Source organism: Suillus discolor (genome assembly GCF_016758755.1).
Source record: "Suillus discolor strain FC423 chromosome Unknown F5147scaffold_47, whole genome shotgun sequence".
Classification (NCBI taxonomy): domain Eukaryota; kingdom Fungi; phylum Basidiomycota; class Agaricomycetes; order Boletales; family Suillaceae; genus Suillus; species Suillus discolor.
The window spans coordinates 232,211-251,956 of record NW_024541294.1 but is presented as its reverse complement, the minus strand read 5'-3'; the positions used below and the strand labels follow the sequence as shown (position 1 = coordinate 251,956).

The following is a 19,746-nucleotide window of genomic DNA, read 5'->3' as shown; positions in this document are numbered from 1 at the left end:
CCATGACGATTGAGCGATTGGCATAGGAGTTGTAGTTGTCGGCATCAGCATCAATCTCTTTGGTTAGCAGCTCTTTTGCAGTACGCAGGTCTCCAGCTATGCATGCATAATGGACTTCTGCATTTATATCGAGGATCTACGTAAAGTATGTTTGCATTAACTGTAAGAGAGCCAAAGGTGGATACATGCCTTGAAATCAAACGGACGTGAAATTAGATGATGAAGAGACGTCGAGATGAAAAAGGACGTACCTGATGTATCACTTCTTTGTTGGGACCATTCTGCGGCAAAGCATCCTCGGGTATCTGCCACTTCAATATCTTGTTGTCCGCACCTCCACTGAGAATGTGCCTGCCATCTGTGGAGAAGGTGACGCAGTGCACCTCATTGGAGTGCTTGAATACGGCGATGTTTTGTCGATCAGAGAGCCGCCAGAGGCGGACATAGTTATCCTCAGATGCAAAGGCAATGAGTGTGCCATTAGAGTTCAAGGCAATGGCCCTGATGCCGCGGGAATGGTCTTCCCAGGGATCACCGACCTGCTGCCAGGTTAATGAATCCCACTCCCATATGGTACAATCCTCCCCAATTTGGCTCAATGAGAGAATACGTGTACCATCAGGTATCCATGCGAATGAAAAGTTCTCGAATATTCCGTCTGTCTCCAACTTCAAGACCGCGACCCATTCGCTCGTGTTTTGGTTCCATATGTAGATATCACCTTCTGTCGCGATGCCAATATGTTCACCAGACGGCGAATACCGAACGCAGCAGACAGGATCCCCACATTCCAACAATTTTTCTTGCTGCCACGTTTTTGTATTCCACAGCCTCACTGTCTTGTCGTGTGAACCGCTGGCTAACATCTTGTCATCTGGGGAAAAGTCCAGCGATGGGATCCAATCGGTGTGGCCTTTGATGACTGAGTCAGTCAGAGGTTCGCCAGTGTCTCCATCCCAGGCAATCAGCTCTCCGTTCTTGCCGCCACTTGCTATCAATTTCCCATCTCGTGATACCACCAATACCAACACAACGACGCTATGCCGTTCCATTTTCTTCAATATAGCACCTCTTTTTATGTCCCACAGGCGAAGAATCTTATCTTCCGAGCCCGTCACCATCCTTCGTCTATCGGGAAGAACTCCAACACTAGATACAGATCCATGGTGACCTTCAAATTCTTGAACGGGTATAGTACTTGGAATGAGAGATGTCATTTTACTGGAGGTTGAAACGTTGACGGTGTAGGTTACCTTGCGGAGCAAGGTCATATAAATGTAGGGCAACTTCCTCATACGAAGGGGTGGACCATTTTGGTGTCATGTGACACCAAAATGGTCGTGCACGTGCAGGACCAATCTCAAGACCATTCTAAATAGTCACGTGACGTATGGTTAAAAAGGTAGAAGGGGGGACAGTAGCATGCTGGCGCTGTGGTAATGGGGGAAGGAGGAGCATAAAAGCAAAGGGAGAAGAGGCTAGATAGCGAGGAGATAGTGTAATGTACAAAATCTACCTGAATAATTACTAGCGAGGGGGAAAGGAAACAGTGAGTAACTAAGGAACCAAAGTGAGAGCGCATTTGAATTGAAAGATGTAAAAAATACTACGAGTCCCAGTGCTCCTGGAGGTACTCGACGCTGAAGATGCTTGATGCTGTTGTGCACAGTCAGCAGGGCATCTGGCGTCGACTCGTCGATCTCGAGCTCCTCGTATAGCTTGAAGAGCACCATGCCTTCTTCGAGTGTCGTGGACCGATCGAGCAGCATCATTGCAAATGCCTCCTGCTCGAGGGCAGGGCTTTCACCAGATGGCCAGAGGAAGACTTGCTCGTAGATTTGCTTGACGGTTTCGAGGAAGGCGTGCGGATGGAAGTGCTTGCCTTCGGAAAAAATGCCAGGCGGCTGTGGCCAGGGTGGAGGCGGCTCGTTCTTGGACACCTGTTTGGCGCCTGTCAGCGCAAAAGCTGCAGTCTGTGGTTGTACCCCGAGTTCTCAGGACCGGGGTACATGATGGTCTTGCAGCATGAGCACAGTGTGTGCCTTGCGAAGCTGTAGATAGAGAGTGTAAGTGAATGAATACGAAAATTTTGAGAAATAATTGCGCACCTTCTTGCCAGGCTCGGCCTTGACGAGCTCAATGACGTGACAGTGCCTTCTCCAGAACGTTTCCGAACCTGAGCGAGCTGTATTGTAGTAGTTAGTGCGTGAAATGAGATGCCAGCGAGCAGCTGAACTCACACTTGAAGTCGTTCTTTGCTACACTGGTTCATCACAGCCACCTTGATCTCGCCAAGCTTTCGGAGAAGGGCCTGGGGGTTCTTCTTCACTGTTTCGAGCCCAATAGCGCAGTTCTTCTCCTCGAGACGGCAGTTGTAGGTCTCCGTAGCTACAGCCCACTGTCTGGGCGTCATCTTGAAAGAAATCCATGTGCACTTGGCCCTCAAGTCCATGAACAAATGAAACTTGACGTCGCCAGAGATTTGCATGGCACGGGCATCAATCCTTGTTGCGATTGTGAAGAAATGTTGAGACTGTGTCATCCCAGGAGGCCTCAGGATGGGCATGAAAATGTTTGCGGTGTCCTCAGGTTGAGGTTGGCTGGGAGTGCCGGCGCTGGTGGCCATCAGTGGCCGTGAGAGAGCTTTTGAGTATGGCAATCTGCTCCTGGGCTTGAGGTAGTGGTCCAAGTTGAAGGTGGCTGGTGGAATCCCCTGTGATGCCTGTGATGCGTGTCAGTAAAGAATAAGAGGATTTGGAGGTGAGGAACTTACCTGACTCGAAGATGGAATGACTTGGACATCTGGAGCAGCAACTTCTGTAGGTGTGGCAGTCAAATGCCGCATAATTTTGCGGGGCGGCAGCTCGTTAGTTTCACTGTTGGAGATGACAATGGTGTCATCATCTGCCTTGCGCTTCCTCATTGCTTGAGGCTGAGCATCCGTTCCGATACTGGAAACTGGGGTGGCATGAGGGTGTGCCAGCAAGGGCCCAGCCTGTGCCTCCGGCATAGAGAGGAGCTGTGGGTCGATGTCGATTTCTTCAAGGATTTCGGCCCTTGTTGACTGCAGGACAAGGTCCACTGTGTCACTGTCATCGCCGAGCACCTCGAGCAGCTTGTTTCCTGAACATGTTGAGATCGACTGGTGAGTCTTCGGCCTTGACATTGAGTAACCTGCCAAATGTGGAGGCGAAGCTCAATTCGACTGAGCCCAAAGTGCTCGTTTGACGGCACGTCTTGGAGCTCTGGTAGGCAGCATGCACTAATGGTCTTCTCCTCGAGTCGGAGATGGTTGAAGAGCTTTGCGATTCCGTCCACTGAGGTGTACATGGTGCGAGCCGTGGTGGATGAGAGGAAGTCTGACTTTGTTGCCCTTGAGAAGGCGACGCGAATGTTGTGGCGGAGGACGAAGTCGTGGCAGAGCGCTGTGAAGGTCACAATCCCACTGGTGTGCACTCGCTGAAGCGAGTTCCAACCTTTGTGGGAGCCCTCCACATGACTTCCGTCCATCCGGATGTCTTGCCGTGGACGCTCGAGGCACCCTTTATGCACATGCTTAAGCTGCTCTTTGTGAACCTAAGTAATGTGGTCAGTGTTTTGAAACAGGCTTCGTATGTTACAAGGACTTACCTTGTGTGCCCCCGCTGACCATACCGTACCTTCATGTGACCATTTCTCAAATACGGAGGTGAGTCTTGTCTCTTGCTCGTGTCGGTCCCAATACTCTGCCGGGCTCCCTCCTTCAGCGTGCTTCTTCAGTATGCATGCAGAGACCTCCGCAACGACTTCCTTCCAGTGAGGGTTCTTTGAAGGATTGAGGATTACAGTCGCGTATCTTGTTGTGAGGGTTGGATTAGCTCAGAGAACAATGTACTAGTAGCACTCACCTCATAATAAAATGCCACACGTCCAGTTTGATGGTAGCGCCAGGGAAAACGACAGTGACTGCGCTGTGCACATGGCAGCAATTGTCGGCAACAAATATTTCTGGTGGAGGGACATCGAGTGCACCACAGTGTGTCTTGAGGCCTTGAAGGAGTTCGCTTATCTCAGCGTTTGACTGGCCATGACAGAATCACTAGTAATACTATTGAGTCAGTTGCACATGCTCAGATGCACTCAAATTGACTCACCCAGCCAACAATCTCCCCATTCTCATTCATCAAACTGATTATCCCGCCCTTCAGGACCCTCAACTTCTTCTTCTCTTGGCTCATTACAGTTGCTTTCGTCGCAGCGCGGAAGGTGTTGTCAAATGAGATGCTCACACCTGTGCATAAGATTTTAAGGTCAGTTTTTAAAACCAACGAGTGTAGTAGAAATGTTCTCACCTGAGAGTGTGCGAAGGTATTCTTCTGACTCACTTTCCTGCGTCGCTGAGACAAAGTCCTGGAAGACCTCACTGACCACATCGTTTGAGATAGGTCTGTCATTGTAGTTGTTTATGTCATATGGATCTGAGAATAGCCGAAGTGGGTTGGGACTGAAAAAGTCCATTCCATGTCAGCATCGTTCAATGGGATTTCCAAGCTTGAAGATAGCTGAGCTTATGCCTGTGGTACTCGAGAAGATGCAGTTCTTTAAGGTGCGTCAGATCACTAGCATTTGAGAGACGGACTAGCACTACTTACATTGGATGTTTTCAGCAAGAGATCCTGCTGTGGATGATGGGCGCATTTCGACTAGTAGATTGAACAAGTCCCAGGTAACCGCACATCTGTGGAAGAACACTGGTATGTCGCCTGCCCCAGCCTAGCATAAGAACTTGGCAATCAGACTGAACTAAGGAGCCCACCAGGAATGGACCAGTGGGGCCAGCTGCTCCAAAAGTCAGGGTTAGTTGTTGCGAAGCAATATCCTTTGAGGTCAGTCTTGACACTGCATCCATTGTCCAAGTCACTATGCTCATGCTCATGTTCCTTTCTTGTCGCATCGTTTTTGCAGTTCTCACAACGAAGCTGCGTACCTATTGCAGCCTCGTCAACCATCAAACCATGGACATCGCAAGGACCTGTGCCGGTCCATCCATCCCACTGAACGTTGTCGGTACCATTGCATCGCGGACACTTCGCAAGTTCGGGATAGTAGAACGGATGGATGGCACAAAGTGCTTTCAGGTATAAGATCTCAGGGTTGATGGCTGGCTCGGATTGATTTCACTTCCGGGCATGTAGGTAAGATGGCGGCAGAAAACGAGGGCCGAGGATAGGAACCTTGCTGTCTAGGCATGGTCGTGTAAGTGCCTTTGTTGACCGAGTGCATGTCTTGTCTGATATATAGTTGATATACTCGACTACCTCCGCCTCCCATTCATACTGGTGTCGTGGTTGTGGATTTGTCATGCGTGCAGTCGCATGTCCAGTCCATGACTCGACACATTTTTTGACCTGTGGTGATGCTCAGGTCAGTTCCTCTTTGTTTTCACATAGTACTAGCATCCTTCTGCCTGCTTACTGCGCTGTTCCAGCTTGCTTCAAACTTTTTCTGCGAGTTCTTCGGCTCCAGCGCTGACAGAAGTTTGCGCACCACAGCCGGTTCGTACACAGACATACTAGGAGGGCTAGTAGTTGACGTGTTTCTCTTGTCTAGGAGGGCTAGTAGTAGAAGGTCGCAGGAGGGCAATGAGATTATGTACTAGTGTATGTACGGTTTTGTGGCAATTAGGGGTCGAGTCTCTCTCTTTTTCCACCACGCTAGTGTCTAGCAATTAACTCTACCCGACTATTTACGAAGTCAAGTCACCGTCCTGTTGAAAATTTTCTCGCTTCCAGTGATTGGTGGGATGAAACAAATTGAATTTATTAGCTCAAGACTACTAAACAGTTCTACTAGTAGTTCAACAATGGCCCCGCACTTGCACCATGTCCCTTCCTCTGCGTCTACTCAGGCTCAGGCTGGGGGGAAAGCTACTGTTGTGATCAAAGATGAAGATAAAGAGAAAAGCATTGAGGTATTCAGTGGTGCAGACGCTGACGCCGTCAGAGTCCAACTGGACCCTCAGATCCACCCTGTGGATATTGCACAGTTTACGCAGTTCGGCTTTGACAAGCGGGTCAAACAACTGGCAAACCACTCGGGCTTTCAGCCAGTCATGATCCGTAATGTGTACAAGCATGTCAGCAACTTCAAATGTACCAAAAAATAGTGAAGGCCATGCACACTGCTGCCTTGGAATGCGCCAAAGCGGAGATTGAAGGGCAAGAAGTAGAGGAGTTGTATGCCAGTGACGAGTCCGAGAATGATGGCGCCGGAGTCATGAGTAAGAGTTAAATTGACAGGAAACATTAAATTGATGGAAACACGTACATGACTCTCTGGCGCATCAGCGGGACAGTAGTATCCGTAATGACTGTGCAACCGTGAACGGCAGATGCACAATCACATAACGACAGAGTCGGCATCAGAGAGGCACAGGAAGCGGGGTCTGCTGTCAATAAACTCATGTATAATTCAAACAGAGAAGTAGTAGTACATACATTAAATTTGACTGTCTTGAAAGCCTGAGACTCTCCAATGAATGTGAAGGTTGCGCCGTGAAGACGAAGAAGTACCTGTGCTTGTCGCACCAGAACCCATTCTAAAACTGTCTCCTCCATAACGGAAGGAGTGCCAGGCGTGTTAGATGTGCTTGGGGGCTCGATGAGGGAGGAGCGCTGCGCACGAGTGTCGTGTCGAGAGCGCTTCCGAATAATATCAGATTTCATACTAATGGGACAAGCAGAGCCATGAAGCTTATAGTAGAGGCCGCATCTGTATGTATATAAGAGATTGGTATGAATATAGAAGGAACAACAAATGAGAACTTACACATTGCAAATGGTCTTGCCTTCATCGTCCTTCCTCCACAAAGGAGTTGCAACCAGGACTCACCACCTCCATGACTCAGGACCGGTGTCGCAGAAGAAGAAGAATGCGGTGGTGCTGCAGCCGAGGACAGCGTGAACAATGCAGAAGCCAAAGATGACGCACCACCCGCGTCGTCCTTCTCCATGACTAGCATGCATGGACTTTGGACGTGGACATTTATGCTACCAAAGAGAAGAGAAATGAGATGTCCACTCAGCAAAGTCCATACGACGTATATAGATAAAATAATACTCACCAATTTACAATAGAGACCGCAAGCATGATGAGTTATGACACGAGTGACTACCCACTATAAGGGTACGGGTATGGGTATGGGTGTCCAAAGGTCATACCCCCACCCCTACCCACGAGGTACCCATACCTGCGACCCGTGCGGGTGGCCAGTACCCCTGTCATTGCCTAGCGCTATAGTACCGATGATGTTTGGATATTGAGTCAGTTGGATGCGAGAGCAATAGGGAGGCAGAGTACATACCTTCAGGCCATTGACTCTAGAATTACCCCTTCACACCCCTTCACGAGATCTCCGGAATCCGACAGAGCGACCCCTTTGCAACTCTCCTGCGAGCCTGTGGCGCATGACCCCTTTGTATGACCATATTTTCAAATGTAGCTGACCTGTGGTCACAAACAACACAACACATTCACGTGATCATCGCGACCATTTGACACCGCAATGAATTGCGGTGCATTGTTGATAGTTTGCGATGATGGTGACATGAGTTCTCATTACAGCGTAACGCCTACAGCATTTTAAATCATTTATAATTTTGTTGACACTACTAAATCCATCCAGCTATTACCATGTGACTATTGAGGTTCGCACGTTTGCAAGGCCATGTACCTGTGCGAGATTCGATAGGAATAAGAAAGGTAAGTGTCAACATCTCTTTGACCTTTATCATGATGAATAGCATTGGACGTCAAAGATTGGTTTTGAGCATCAATATCCAGACCATCAACGACCAGAATATCGAGTATGTCATATTTAGTTATTTGTCTCTATTGATCTCTATCCAAGATCTCGGCTTGACCAATCGATCTCAGTTGACCAATCGACTCCAGTGCATGTACTTGAAGTGAGGAACACAATACATTAAATCCTACACTGTGCTCAATCAGCCAATGTGAGATACATCCAATGACAAAATGTCTTGTCCATTGTCAACCGACACCGATGAAGCTACCCTTCGCCAGCTCAGCCGCGCACAGTTGCAAAAGGTCGCGAAAGTATGATTCGGATTACTTATTCAGGTTCATTTGCTCACTGAAGTACAGGAACACAAAGTGAAGGCAAATATGAAGAGCAAATTGATCATCAAAGAGATAGTAAATATGACCATTCCTGGTCCTTCGTCGCGAGTATCAAAGATAGCGGCAAAAGCAAGTGGTGAGAATCATGCGCGAGATCACTGTAAGAGATAGTCTAACATTTTTCCAGTGAACAGTTCTCTTGTCGAGGAAAACGACACCTCATCCAGTGCCGCACATGCAGATACAATCACACACTCTCTGACCATTGAAGAAATCATGGAGTTCGCGGAACACCTTACCATCAAGGACATAATCACTGAAGGTGGTCCCAATAGCTTTTCCTATTCTGCAAAACATTGACAAGCTGATCTTCTGGAAGTTGTACGAGGTTCAACTGAAATGCAAAAAGTGGTCATACGGTGTCTTCTTAGATAGATGATCTATAGATAAACACCTACAAAATCAAAAATCTCCATGGTCAGTGATTCAGACAAATACCAATGACTGATAACGTGGTTGTTTGTGGGTGGCTGTTTACACTTCCCCAAGCTATGTTCAGACAAAAGTACTTCCTGTGAGGTCAGTAGCAATACCAGTCAATCCAACAGTATGGACGCAATAGAAAATAAAATAAACAGAATGTAGTCAGCCCAACGGTATGGTGATGACAAAAAGAAATTGATTCACTCCAACGGTATGGCAGTGTTTAGAGAACAGAGAAAAGTCAGTCCAACAGTATGGTACTGATAAAAAAAAGAAATAGATTGATAAGGGAAACCCTTCCTTCAGTAACAATGCTTCTTGTAATAAATTTACTACAGAAAGTCGTGCGAAATTATAGCAATCACCCCCTCAGCACAAACAGGTAGAATCAAAGGTCAGGACTAATCAGTGATCAGTAGAACTCTTAGTTCACTATTGAACCTGCTGCCAAGGAACTCACGATGAGTATTAAACAGAATCAGGAACGGACATCCTTGGATTTCAGTACCAAGTCCCCTATTCAACAACTAAAGTCTAGCAGACAAAGAAAACCCTGGCTCAGTATCACTACTCAGATGAGTGAGGTCAAGCGTCACTATCAACTTCTGAAGTCTTCCCACTAAGCCGGTGCTTAGATGAACGTAAAGACAACACAAAGATCTTGAAACAAATTCAGACAATAACACTGAGACGTGAACGAACTGAACAGAAAAAGAGACAAATGAAAAGAAACAAACAAACAAAGAAACAGAAAAAGAAAGAGAGAAAGAAGAAAGAAAAAAAAGAAAAAAAAGAAAGAGACTAGAGGTTCACCAGTAGAAAATCAAAGAAAAAGTTTGCTCACTGTTGAGCACAGTGAGCTCAAGATATTTCACAGTTGTTGACGATGAGCTAAAGGTATTGCTGGATGTTGCTTACAATGACCTCTCAGTTAGTTGCTTAACAGCTCTTGTCACTGTTGTTGATACTGATCACACTTCACACTCAAATTTATTTTGTGGGGCTTAAAAGTTCCCTATATGCCTCCTTTTATTGGCAAAAAGTGGGGTCTTATATAGATAAATTATGGTGGCTGTGTTACTATTTCCCACGTTCTAAGGGGAATAGGCTTAGTCAGATTGTACCAATACTATTTACTGTAGTCATGTGCTTTATAATTTGTGTCATCAAGCTTTAGTCATCTCAAAAGGTTGCTTTGTCATGATTTGGTTTAGGGTCATAGGTCACCTGACTGTTAGAGTCATATAACTTAGTATCATGTGACAAATATTAAGTAACAGACTGATTATGTTATTTGTTGGTGTCTTGTTATGATGTTGCTTTATTGACCGTAGAAATGACGCGAGCCGTGTATTTAGAGTGTTAAGAAAGTTCCCACAAGGCAACTTATGCAAGAACTATTTTACACTGTTACTTGACATGTGTGGGATTCAGTCTGAGTCATTGTTATTGCTGACTAAGCAGAATTTTACCGCAAAATTAAATATACAAGAATATTCAGCCTATCTGAGTCTGTCTGAGAAATGAAAATACTATCTGAACTGCAGTCTGAACCATAAAGTAAAGGAAGATTGTTCATAATGATTTCTAGGGTATCAGGCTCGTGGGAGAGCATTAGTCATCCATGCACCGAACTGGTTTGGTGCAGGTCAGCGCGTTCCACCGAGTTTGTACACTGTTTCGAGGTGTAATCAAAACTGCATCATTCCAGGGTGATGACTCAAAATCTGGCACAATACATTCGTTATTGGTGAGAACGAGCCATTGGATTTCCACTAGGTTGTAGGAGGTACAATCTCCTGTTCTTGCTCTCTGAAGAATATCGTGCCACACAGAGTCCGTAATGTGAATCTGCTGGTGTAGTTCAATGACGGTGTCAAATTGAAGGTAAATGTTCCTTCCGAGCTGGCATTTAGATGTTTGGGGATGTTGAGAATATAATGCACAATTTTGACCTGCTACTGGAGGAAATTGGTGGAAGTCACCGATCAGAATGATGCTGAGTCTGGTGAATGGGGAATTTAACAGAATTGGAGGAATTCCTTTGAGCAAGGATTTAACCATTGAGTCAAAAATTTTGTAGACTTCCATTGATTTACCTTTGTTTGCCCGAAATGCTGTCACTACTTGTGATAGAAGCCATAGGAATTCAGTGGTCATGAGACTAATTTCGTCTGCAGCAAGGAGAAATTTGCCCTGCATATTGGCATTGCGGCGCTTGGCAGTCTCTGTTCCGGGACGAAATATCCATTTGTCCGTGTGGGGTAGGCCTTTTCCTGCTGGAATCGTTGCCCACGAATGAAGTGTCTGACCACCGATTTGACTAGCTGCAACACCTGATAGAGCCGTTTTAGTGAAACGGTCTTTACAGCCCATTTCATCGAAGAGGGAGGTGATAGCTTTCAACAGGCGCGTTTTTCCCATTCCACCTTGACCATGTATTACCATTAGTAGCTGAGGAGGGTTTTGTCCGTGTAGTTGTTGAAAGAGATGACGAGATATGATACTGAAAGCCATTGCTTGCTCTTTGTTAAGATATGCCAGTGGTTCAATAGTGGCAGGAAGTATGCATGATTGCTTCGTAGTTAGTCTTGACACGGATGATTCGATTTGAGTGATGGAGGGTTTGCCTATTGTTACAGAGCTCACACAGCTTTCTTCTGTAGGGAATGCTGATGGTGAAGTTTGACAAGGTTCGTCCGATTTTGCTATACAATGCTCCCAAGTGATGCTGTCCTCCAAGTTTTCTTTGGAAGCGATCTGGGCAGGTTTGTTGACAGCAGTAGAACAAGATTCTTCGCAGAAGAAGTTGAATTCTTCGGCTATGTTCATCGTGACATCTGCATACACCATCTCTTGTGTGTTCGAGGCTTCCTCCATTGCTCCTAAGATGTCGTCGTCTGAAATGAATTCTTCTTTCGAATGTCGTTGATCTTCTTCAAGACTGGATTCATTCTCTTTGACATCCTCGTCCAATTTCTCTCCTGTTTCTAGGTAAGCAAACGTGCTGCTGTTCAAAATACTGCTTTTTTCCTGTTTCTGATTTGGCTTTATCTGAACATTCATGAAAATACTGGATGTTAGTAATGATACGCAATACATCTTCTGAAGCTGATTCGAGAAATAGTTCGTAGACATTCAAAAATGTTTCATCTTCCTTTTTGAGGTCAAGGATACTGCGCCATGGTTTCAAGAGTGTGAGCATAGACGCACAGTATAGTGGATAGTGATCAGGATCATTAGCTTGAGGAAACCATTCTCCAGGGATATGTGGCATCATCTCATGTCCATCCGCTCGCAAGATATGAACATGACCACAGTGAGCAGAACCTTCTCTATATGGTATGCACACACTGGAACTGATTATCTTGTGCACAGTAGAAGGTTCATATTCCCCGTGAATCTCATAAGTGTTAAGAAAGAACTCGAGATAGCCATAGTTTTCCAGTTCATCTCCTCGATCGATGTATTCACGTACTTGATCTCATACTTGGAGAGAGCCTTCATGGAGCTCGAGAGATACATAATCTGTCTAAACTACATGTGAGTGTCATAGAAAAGAATTAGGTATAGTAGGACCTCGCCAGTATCGAGTGCATTATTGGATACTGCATTGTGTGAACTGTAAGAGATCAAGACTAGCGATCAGAATGCTACTAATGTGCATGGATTACTCATGACTTACCGAACATTTTGAAGGAAAGGAAAAGAGACTTTGAGCAACTTCGTGACGGAATACCAATGAATGGTGTGGAAGTGATGTGAAATATATCAGTCATCCCAACCAGCAAAATACAATACGACTTCAGGTGCACTAAATTCTTGTTCGCGACTAAGTGTGTTGGCACAACGCTGAATAAGTCTTTTATTGAGCACATGTAAGTCGGCGTTATGTGATTCGTCATGTCAATGGTAAGCGAGAGATTTTGCAAGTAAAGCAGATGCATTGGAGGAGTGTCATTGGCGTTTCGTAGCATAAGATGAGATATACCATGATATGTGCTTTGTTCCTTCTCCATTCGTCAGAAGTTTGACATCGTGATTGGACCGGGTTGCTAACAAAATCCATGGATTCCAGTTGTTGAGAAAAGGATAGGTTCTGCGTGGTCCCCAAGATCTATCTGTATTGATCCATGCTTCGGGTGATAGTGGAAAAGGAGCACATTGTTTGCACAATAGACGGCCTTTATATGCTTTCAGGCAGCCAGTTCCGCACTTGTGCAGTTGAACCGCATGAACCAAGCGCTTTTCGACAATTGGATGATGCATTTTGAAATCTCAAGAACGAGGATCCAAAGGTCGGGAATAAGAAACAGCTCTTTCACATGGAGAGTTCATTAATGACTCTTCCGTCAGTTCATCGTGATGAACATGGATATTGCTCTCGATATAAGCAGCAACATGGGCGCAAAAATCAGATGATTCCAGCTTTTCTTTCATGTTTGCAGCGGAAGGAGCGCCATGCAGCCACACAAGCATATGTAGATGTAGAGTGCCTCATCCTTGGGCTTCAACAGTTCCGATATATCCTTCCACAGTCCCAAAAATGCCTTCGCAACGTACAATATGTCCTCGCTTGGGTTTCCGGACTGTGATTCCCATCAACTCTTCGAGAATAGCACAGATGATGAAATGGAAGAAGTTTGCTGCAGCGTAAGGATCACTTGCCACGATAAGTGCACGATGCGAGGCATCAGGACCTGCAGTAGAGTCAAATTCATTGAGGTTAATGTCCTCTCCAGCGAGCACTTGCACGATAGGGTCATGAGTGTCCATTGGATTGATTGTGATCCACAATGATGGTGGGTTCTTCATAATTGTCATACCCCAAATATACGAGCAAATGTTAATTCTTGATTCGTCTGTGCCAATTACATTGGCTCTCACAGCTGAAATGTGCTTCTTCAATGAGCGGATAATGGGGTTGGACGGACTTTGTCTCTTCACCTCCTCGCAACTTGCAGTAGCAAGATCTTCCACTGTCAAACGAGCGAAAGCTGCTTCATTTTGATGGAAGGACATTTTCTGAACTTGTCGAACAGCTGCACGACACACCTGCCTCTTCTGTATGATGCCGAAGACTTGAAACATGAAGTGGAAGTCTTTTCTGAATCATTTATCACCATATTTCATCGTCCATTTGGCTTGAGCTTCATATGAGATAAATCGGGGATATTGAACCTCAAAGCCACTGAATCCAAAAGGAAATAGACAAGGAAATGCACCTAAAAGATGATTGGGATCATCTGTGCTTCCTGCAAATCATTCTCTGCTTTCATTGACATGTGGGTATTCATTTATGAAGCCTCCAGCATGTTGGACAAGGTAAGATTCCTCCTTTGCATGGCACGTATTTGCAAATGTGTTCGCAAGAACGTCTTGATTGGATAGTTGACATCCTTCAGCATCAATCACTCCATGAGCTTGAATAGGAATAACTCGTGGATCTAAGTTGACGACAATGAATGACGGTAATTACCACATCAATCCAGCTTACCTGCTGATACCTCCTCAGATATGTCTACCGTATTGGTAGTAGAGTCCAAAGTTTCGAACATTGGATCAGAATCTGTAGTTTAACTTAGCGTAATTCCGCATGACGGTCTGTTGAGTTGTTACCTGCATCGTCATCACCAATTACGTATCCTTCTCGTTCACGTTCGAGAAGAATCTGTTGATCAGAGTACTTGATTACTGTTAAGAGTTTGGATGGTAATCCATCTTCTGGCAAGAGTCGTAATTTCTCCTCCAAAATGATAATATCACTATACAGATGATTCTCCTTTTTCAGGATCAACAACATGTTCCTGACTCGACTTCGATTGACAGAAAGGAATGACAGTAACAATTTTACTGGAAGGTTGTTAGGTCCAATGATAGAGATTGTGATGGTTGCAGCGAGAAGAGCAGGAGGATGAGGGAGCAGTTTTCCTTCAATCATTGCTGCAATATCGGGTGTATTTAACTGGTAGGTTGAAACATTTCCGTGTACCCCGCTATTTAGTGCAGTAGGGTCCCAGTATTTTGCGCCTTTCTGCTGAGGATACAGCTTGATGACGTAAACCACAGGAAAATATAGGCCCACTAATAAACGTTCCGGTAGATTGAGAATTCGGAGTTCATCTGGCACTTCTCCTACCCAAAGGCCATTGACAAGAGATAACAAAGGAATGTTGCTGGCTTGAAGATCGTCGAGACAGTTTGAACAGATACCTCCCGACTGTCTGTCATCCGAAGTAAATATTCCTGGTGTGTACAGCAGCATGCCAGCTACAAGCTTTTGAGCCGGATGTTGGTAGACGGGTGTGAGCAAGTGTTAGTGAGGTATTTCGTCCAAATATACATGATTCATTTTGTCGATGAAGTGCTCTTGTGCGCAAGAGATGCAACTCGCTTGATGAGTGTGGTAGTTACCCGTACAATCAATAAACCTTGCCAGTGCCTGTTCCTTGACGGTCTCATCTGGATTATTAAGAAAATAAGAATTGGTAGTGCTGCACCGTCATTGAACTACACCAGCAGATTCACATTACGGACTCTGTGTGGCACGATATTCTTCAGAGAGCAAGAACAGGAGATTGTACCTCCTACAACCTAGTGGAAATCCAATGGCTCGTTCTCACCAATAACGAATGTATTGTGCCAGATTTTGAGTCATCACCCTGGAATGATGCAGTTTTGATTACACCTCGAAACAGTGTACAAACTCGGTGGAACGCGCTGACCTGCACCAAACCAGTTCGGTGCATGGATGACTAATGCTCTCCCACGAGCCTGATACCCTAGAAATCATTATGAACAATCTTCCTTTACTTTATGGTTCAGACTGCAGTTCAGATAGTATTTTCATTTCTCAGACAGACTCAGATAGGCTGAATATTCTTGTATATTTAATTTTGCGGTAAAATTCTGCTTAGTCAGCAATAACAATGACTCAGACTGAATCCCACACATGTCAAGTAACAGTGTAAAATAGTTCTTGCATAAGTTGCCTTGTGGGAACTTTCTTAACACTCTAAATACACGGCTCGCGTCATTTCTACGGTCAATAAAGCAACATCATAACAAGACACCAACAAATAACATAATCAGTCTGTTACTTAATATTTGTCACATGATACTAAGTTATATGACTCTAACAGTCAGGTGACCTATGACCCTAAACCAAATCATGACAAAGCAACCTTTTGAGATGACTAAAGCTTGATGACACAAATTATAAAGCACATGACTACAGTAAATAGTATTGGTACAATCTGACTAAGCCTATTCCCCTTAGAACGTGGGAAATAGTAACACAGCCACCATAATTTATCTATATAAGACCCCACTTTTTGCCAATAAAAGGAGGCATATAGGGAACTTTTAAGCCCCACAAAATAAATTTGAGTGTGAAGTGTGATCAGTATCAACAACAGTGACAAGAGCTGTTAAGCAACTAACTGAGAGGTCATTGTAAGCAACATCCAGCAATACCTTTAGCTCATCGTCAACAACTGTGAAATATCTTGAGCTCACTGTGCTCAACAGTGAGCAAACTTTTTCTTTGATTTTCTACTGGTGAACCTCTAGTCTCTTTCTTTTTTTTCTTTTCTTTTCTTTCTTCTTTCTCTCTTTCTTTTTCTGTTTCTTTGTTTCTTTGTTTCTTTTCATTTGTCTCTTTTTCTGTTCAGTTCATTCACGTCTCAGTGTTATTGTCTGAATTTGTTTCAAGATCTTTGTGTTGTCTTTACGTTCATCTAAGCACCGGCTTAGTGGGAAGACTTCAGAAGTTGATAGTGACGCTTGACCTCACTCATCTGAGTAGTGATACTGAGCCAGGGTTTTCTTTGTCTGCTAGACTTTAGTTGTTGAATAGGGGACTTGGTACTGAAATCCAAGGACGTCCGTTCCTGATTCTGTTTAATACTCATCGTGAGTTCCTTGGCAGCAGGTTCAATAGTGAACTAAGAGTTCTACTGATCACTGATTAGTCCTGACCTTTGATTCTACCTGTTTGTGCTGAGGGAGTGATTGCTATAATTTCGCACGACTTTCTGTAGTAAATTTATTACAAGAAGCATTGTTACTGAAGGAAGGGTTTCCCTTATCAATCTATTTCTTTTTTTTATCAGTACCATACTGTTGGACTGACTTTTCTCTGTTCTCTAAACACTGCCATACCGTTGGAGTGAATCAATTTCTTTTTGTCATCACCATACCGTTGGGCTGACTACATTCTGTTTATTTTATTTTCTATTGCGTCCATACTGTTGGATTGACTGGTATTGCTACTGACCTCACAGGAAGTACTTTTGTCTGAACATAGCTTGGGGAAGTGTAAACAGCCACCCACGAACAACCACGTTATCAGTCATTGGTATTTGTCTGAATCACTGACCGTGGAGATTTTTGATTTTGTAGGTGTTTATCTATAGATCATCTATCTAAGAAGACAGCGTGAGTGACAGAAAAACATAGCTTGCAGTCCAGTCAGATGATGTACATCTGTCCTTTGGAAGATTCCATTCACGGCAGTCCTCTTTCATCTTCCCAATGTCTGGCTCTTGCGCAGTTGCCTTTGAAGCTAACTGAACAATTGCCTACTATGATCCGCATCGTCAAAGGAATGCGAGTCATGGTCACACGTAATGTGTCAACATCAGCTAATCTATCTAATGGATCCCGTGGTCGTGTCGCAGAGATCATTTTAGATCCGAGAGAACCCGCGATTGGAGTACAAGCAGTAGAAGAAAAAAGAGCATACCTGCGTTACCCACCCGCAATTGTCATCCTTCAACTTGACTTTTGCGAATTAGCTCCATTACCTGGACTTGCGCGAAACCACGTCCCTTTATTGCCTATCCAATGCAAGTTCACCAACGATTCGACTAGAATATCTCAAAGACAGCTACCACTTACTCCTGCTTACGCGTTCACTGACTTCAAAGCACAAGGACAAACGCTAGACCACGTGCTAGTAGACATTGGCAGAACGACATGTTTTGCTTTGTCTCCATTCAATGTGTACGTGGCTCTTTCCAGAAGTCATGGACATGATTCCATTCGATTGTTGAGAGACTTTGATGACGCTGAAGGTACAACAATTCAGATGGTGAGTCTGAACAATGTTGGGTCTTGCAGAACCTAGCTGCTATTCGACCCTAAAGGGTTTCTGGACCAGGCTCAAGGCTCAGGGGAGAGGAAATGTCATAAAAACTGCTCAAGACTCAGACAGACTCATACTGGTAACTAGTGAAAAGATAACTTGATTATGTAAGCTACAAAAGTGCAAACATAACACTAAGGTAAAAACAGTCTCTACAAGCCCAGCCAGAAATGAATCCCTACATCTCATGGGAACTTTGAATCATGACTGTCCCCAGTCATCTACCTATGCAAACCAAAGCTAAGCTAAAAAAACTAACCTGGGGGTCCTCAAACACCTTTTGTTTCCTTGACGCGTATGCCAGGTAAACTGCGCCAGTGAGTGAGGGTCAGGCAATGCGATAAAACGATAATCTCCAGACTTTGCTTTGAGTACTGGAGGAGCAGCGACGATAAAGTGATGTAAAACGCGATGATGGTTGCATGGACGACGATGGGGAGTAGACGGATAGAAAGAGGCGAACGAGGGCTTCGAAATGAGTATAGGGTCGACTAGGATTGGTGGAGAACTGGGTGAGAAATGAAGGAAATGGTGGAAATTGGAGGGAAACGCGAGAAGTGCGGATTGCGGAGGAACGCGCAGACGTATCTGGAAGCGGGGCGGACGGATGGAAAGCGGCGGCGAATGCGGTCAGAACGAGTATAGGGTTAATAGGTGCGCGATCGAGGGGCGAGGAGATATAGATAAAATGGTGTAAATGTGCGATAAAATAGAGGGGCGGCGGAAAACGCGAATGGTGGGCGAACGACGGAGCGGATCGGGGCGGCGATGGGCGCGAATGAAAGCCATGAATGAGGGCTTCAAAACGGGTATAGGGTCGATGGGGTTCCGAGGCAAAATGGGCTGGTGAAAGTGCGAAAAAGTGCGGAGGTACAAGAGGGAGGAGGAGGAAGGGGTATGGTGCAGGGCAACAAGAGCTGGTCCTATCAAGAAGCAGATTGGGGCAATGGACAGAGCCACTGAAGGATAGTAAATGGCCAAAAGAGCTAAAAGACACAGGCCTTTGAGCACCCAGAAAACCCTTATCTCCCCTCAACTTCTCAAAAACACCAAAAACTCGATAACTCCACAACTACTGCTCCAAATTCGATGAGCGAGGGCTCAAAATGACCGGACGGACGTGGGGAATACGACCCTAAGTTTGCGAGAGATCCGCTCGAAAAACGCGTGAGAAAAACGCTTATCAATGCGCTGGGGAGGAGGACAAGATGCTGAAAACTTGGGAATATGGGAGAAGCTGATAAGGAATGACTGTGGTAGGATAATAAGCGAATTTGGGGGATGATTGGAGAGCTGGAAGAGCCTAGAAACACAAGAAACCCTCGCGGTGGGCTCCAGTTGAAGGTACAACAATTCAGATGGTGAGTCTGAACAATGTTGGGTCTTGCAGAACCTAGCTGCTATGCGACCCTAAAGGGTTTCTGGACCAGGCTCAAGGCTCAGAGAAGAGGAAATATGATAGAAACTTGCTGAATACTCAGACTCATAGTAGAACTGGTGAAAAGGTAACTTCATTATGTAAGCTACAAAAGTGCAAACATAACACTAAGGTAAAAACAGTCTCTGCAAGCCCAGCCAGAAATGAATCCCTACAACGCGCTTTTCATCTGACATCCATCAGAAGATCTATGAGTGGAAGATGAGAGAATTAAAACACTTGTGGAAGACACAGAGACACGTTTTTCTGAAGGTCAATATGGACTCGGTTAGTAGTCTTAGTACTATCCTCGGAGCATATGCTGATGTGGCTGAAATCTGACAATCAGGAGCCGGAACACTACCCTTGGACCCAGCTGACAGAAGAAGATAGTCGTTGAATACTCCTAGTTTGGGGTGGTCCGCAGAATATCAATTTATTGATGGGAAGAGGAAGACTGGATGGCAGCTCAAGCACAGTGGCATAGTCACCGGCGTGAATGCGTCATGGGGAATTAGGGAACAGAGATAGTTCAATAGACTGATAGCAGAACCATATGTATATTTGCAAATATGAA

The 19,746-nt window shown here is 45.0% G+C and overlaps 3 protein-coding genes across 3 annotated transcripts; 1 reads left to right on the top strand and 2 right to left on the bottom strand.

Annotated features, from left to right (window-relative positions):
* Window positions 1-1,527: 1,527 nt before the first annotated feature.
* Window positions 1,528-4,497, bottom strand: F5147DRAFT_776313 (uncharacterized protein; the record flags this gene model as incomplete). Its single annotated transcript, XM_041441845.1, has 12 exons — window positions 1,528-1,557; window positions 1,608-1,973; window positions 2,034-2,051; window positions 2,109-2,126; window positions 2,177-2,185; window positions 2,243-2,722; window positions 2,774-3,115; window positions 3,175-3,576; window positions 3,631-3,835; window positions 3,888-4,060; window positions 4,134-4,270; window positions 4,332-4,497. 12 exons carry the CDS (start codon window positions 4,495-4,497, stop codon window positions 1,528-1,530), a joined length of 2,346 nt encoding a protein of 781 aa, XP_041290237.1.
* A 2,111-nt stretch (window positions 4,498-6,608) lies between these two features.
* F5147DRAFT_560501 (uncharacterized protein) lies at window positions 6,609-7,129 on the bottom strand (the record flags this gene model as incomplete). The annotated part of the gene is made up of 4 exons (XM_041430580.1): window positions 6,609-6,750; window positions 6,808-6,865; window positions 6,890-7,028; window positions 7,103-7,129. Coding segments are annotated over 4 exons (366 nt in total), but the record flags the coding sequence as incomplete, so codon positions are not given.
* An 887-nt stretch (window positions 7,130-8,016) lies between these two features.
* F5147DRAFT_655016 (uncharacterized protein) lies at window positions 8,017-8,481 on the top strand (the record flags this gene model as incomplete). Its single annotated transcript, XM_041433929.1, has 3 exons — window positions 8,017-8,097; window positions 8,146-8,281; window positions 8,309-8,481. The coding sequence occupies 3 exons, from the start codon at window positions 8,017-8,019 to the stop codon at window positions 8,479-8,481; spliced, it is 390 nt and encodes a 129-aa protein (XP_041290235.1).
* Window positions 8,482-19,746: the final 11,265 nt, after the last annotated feature.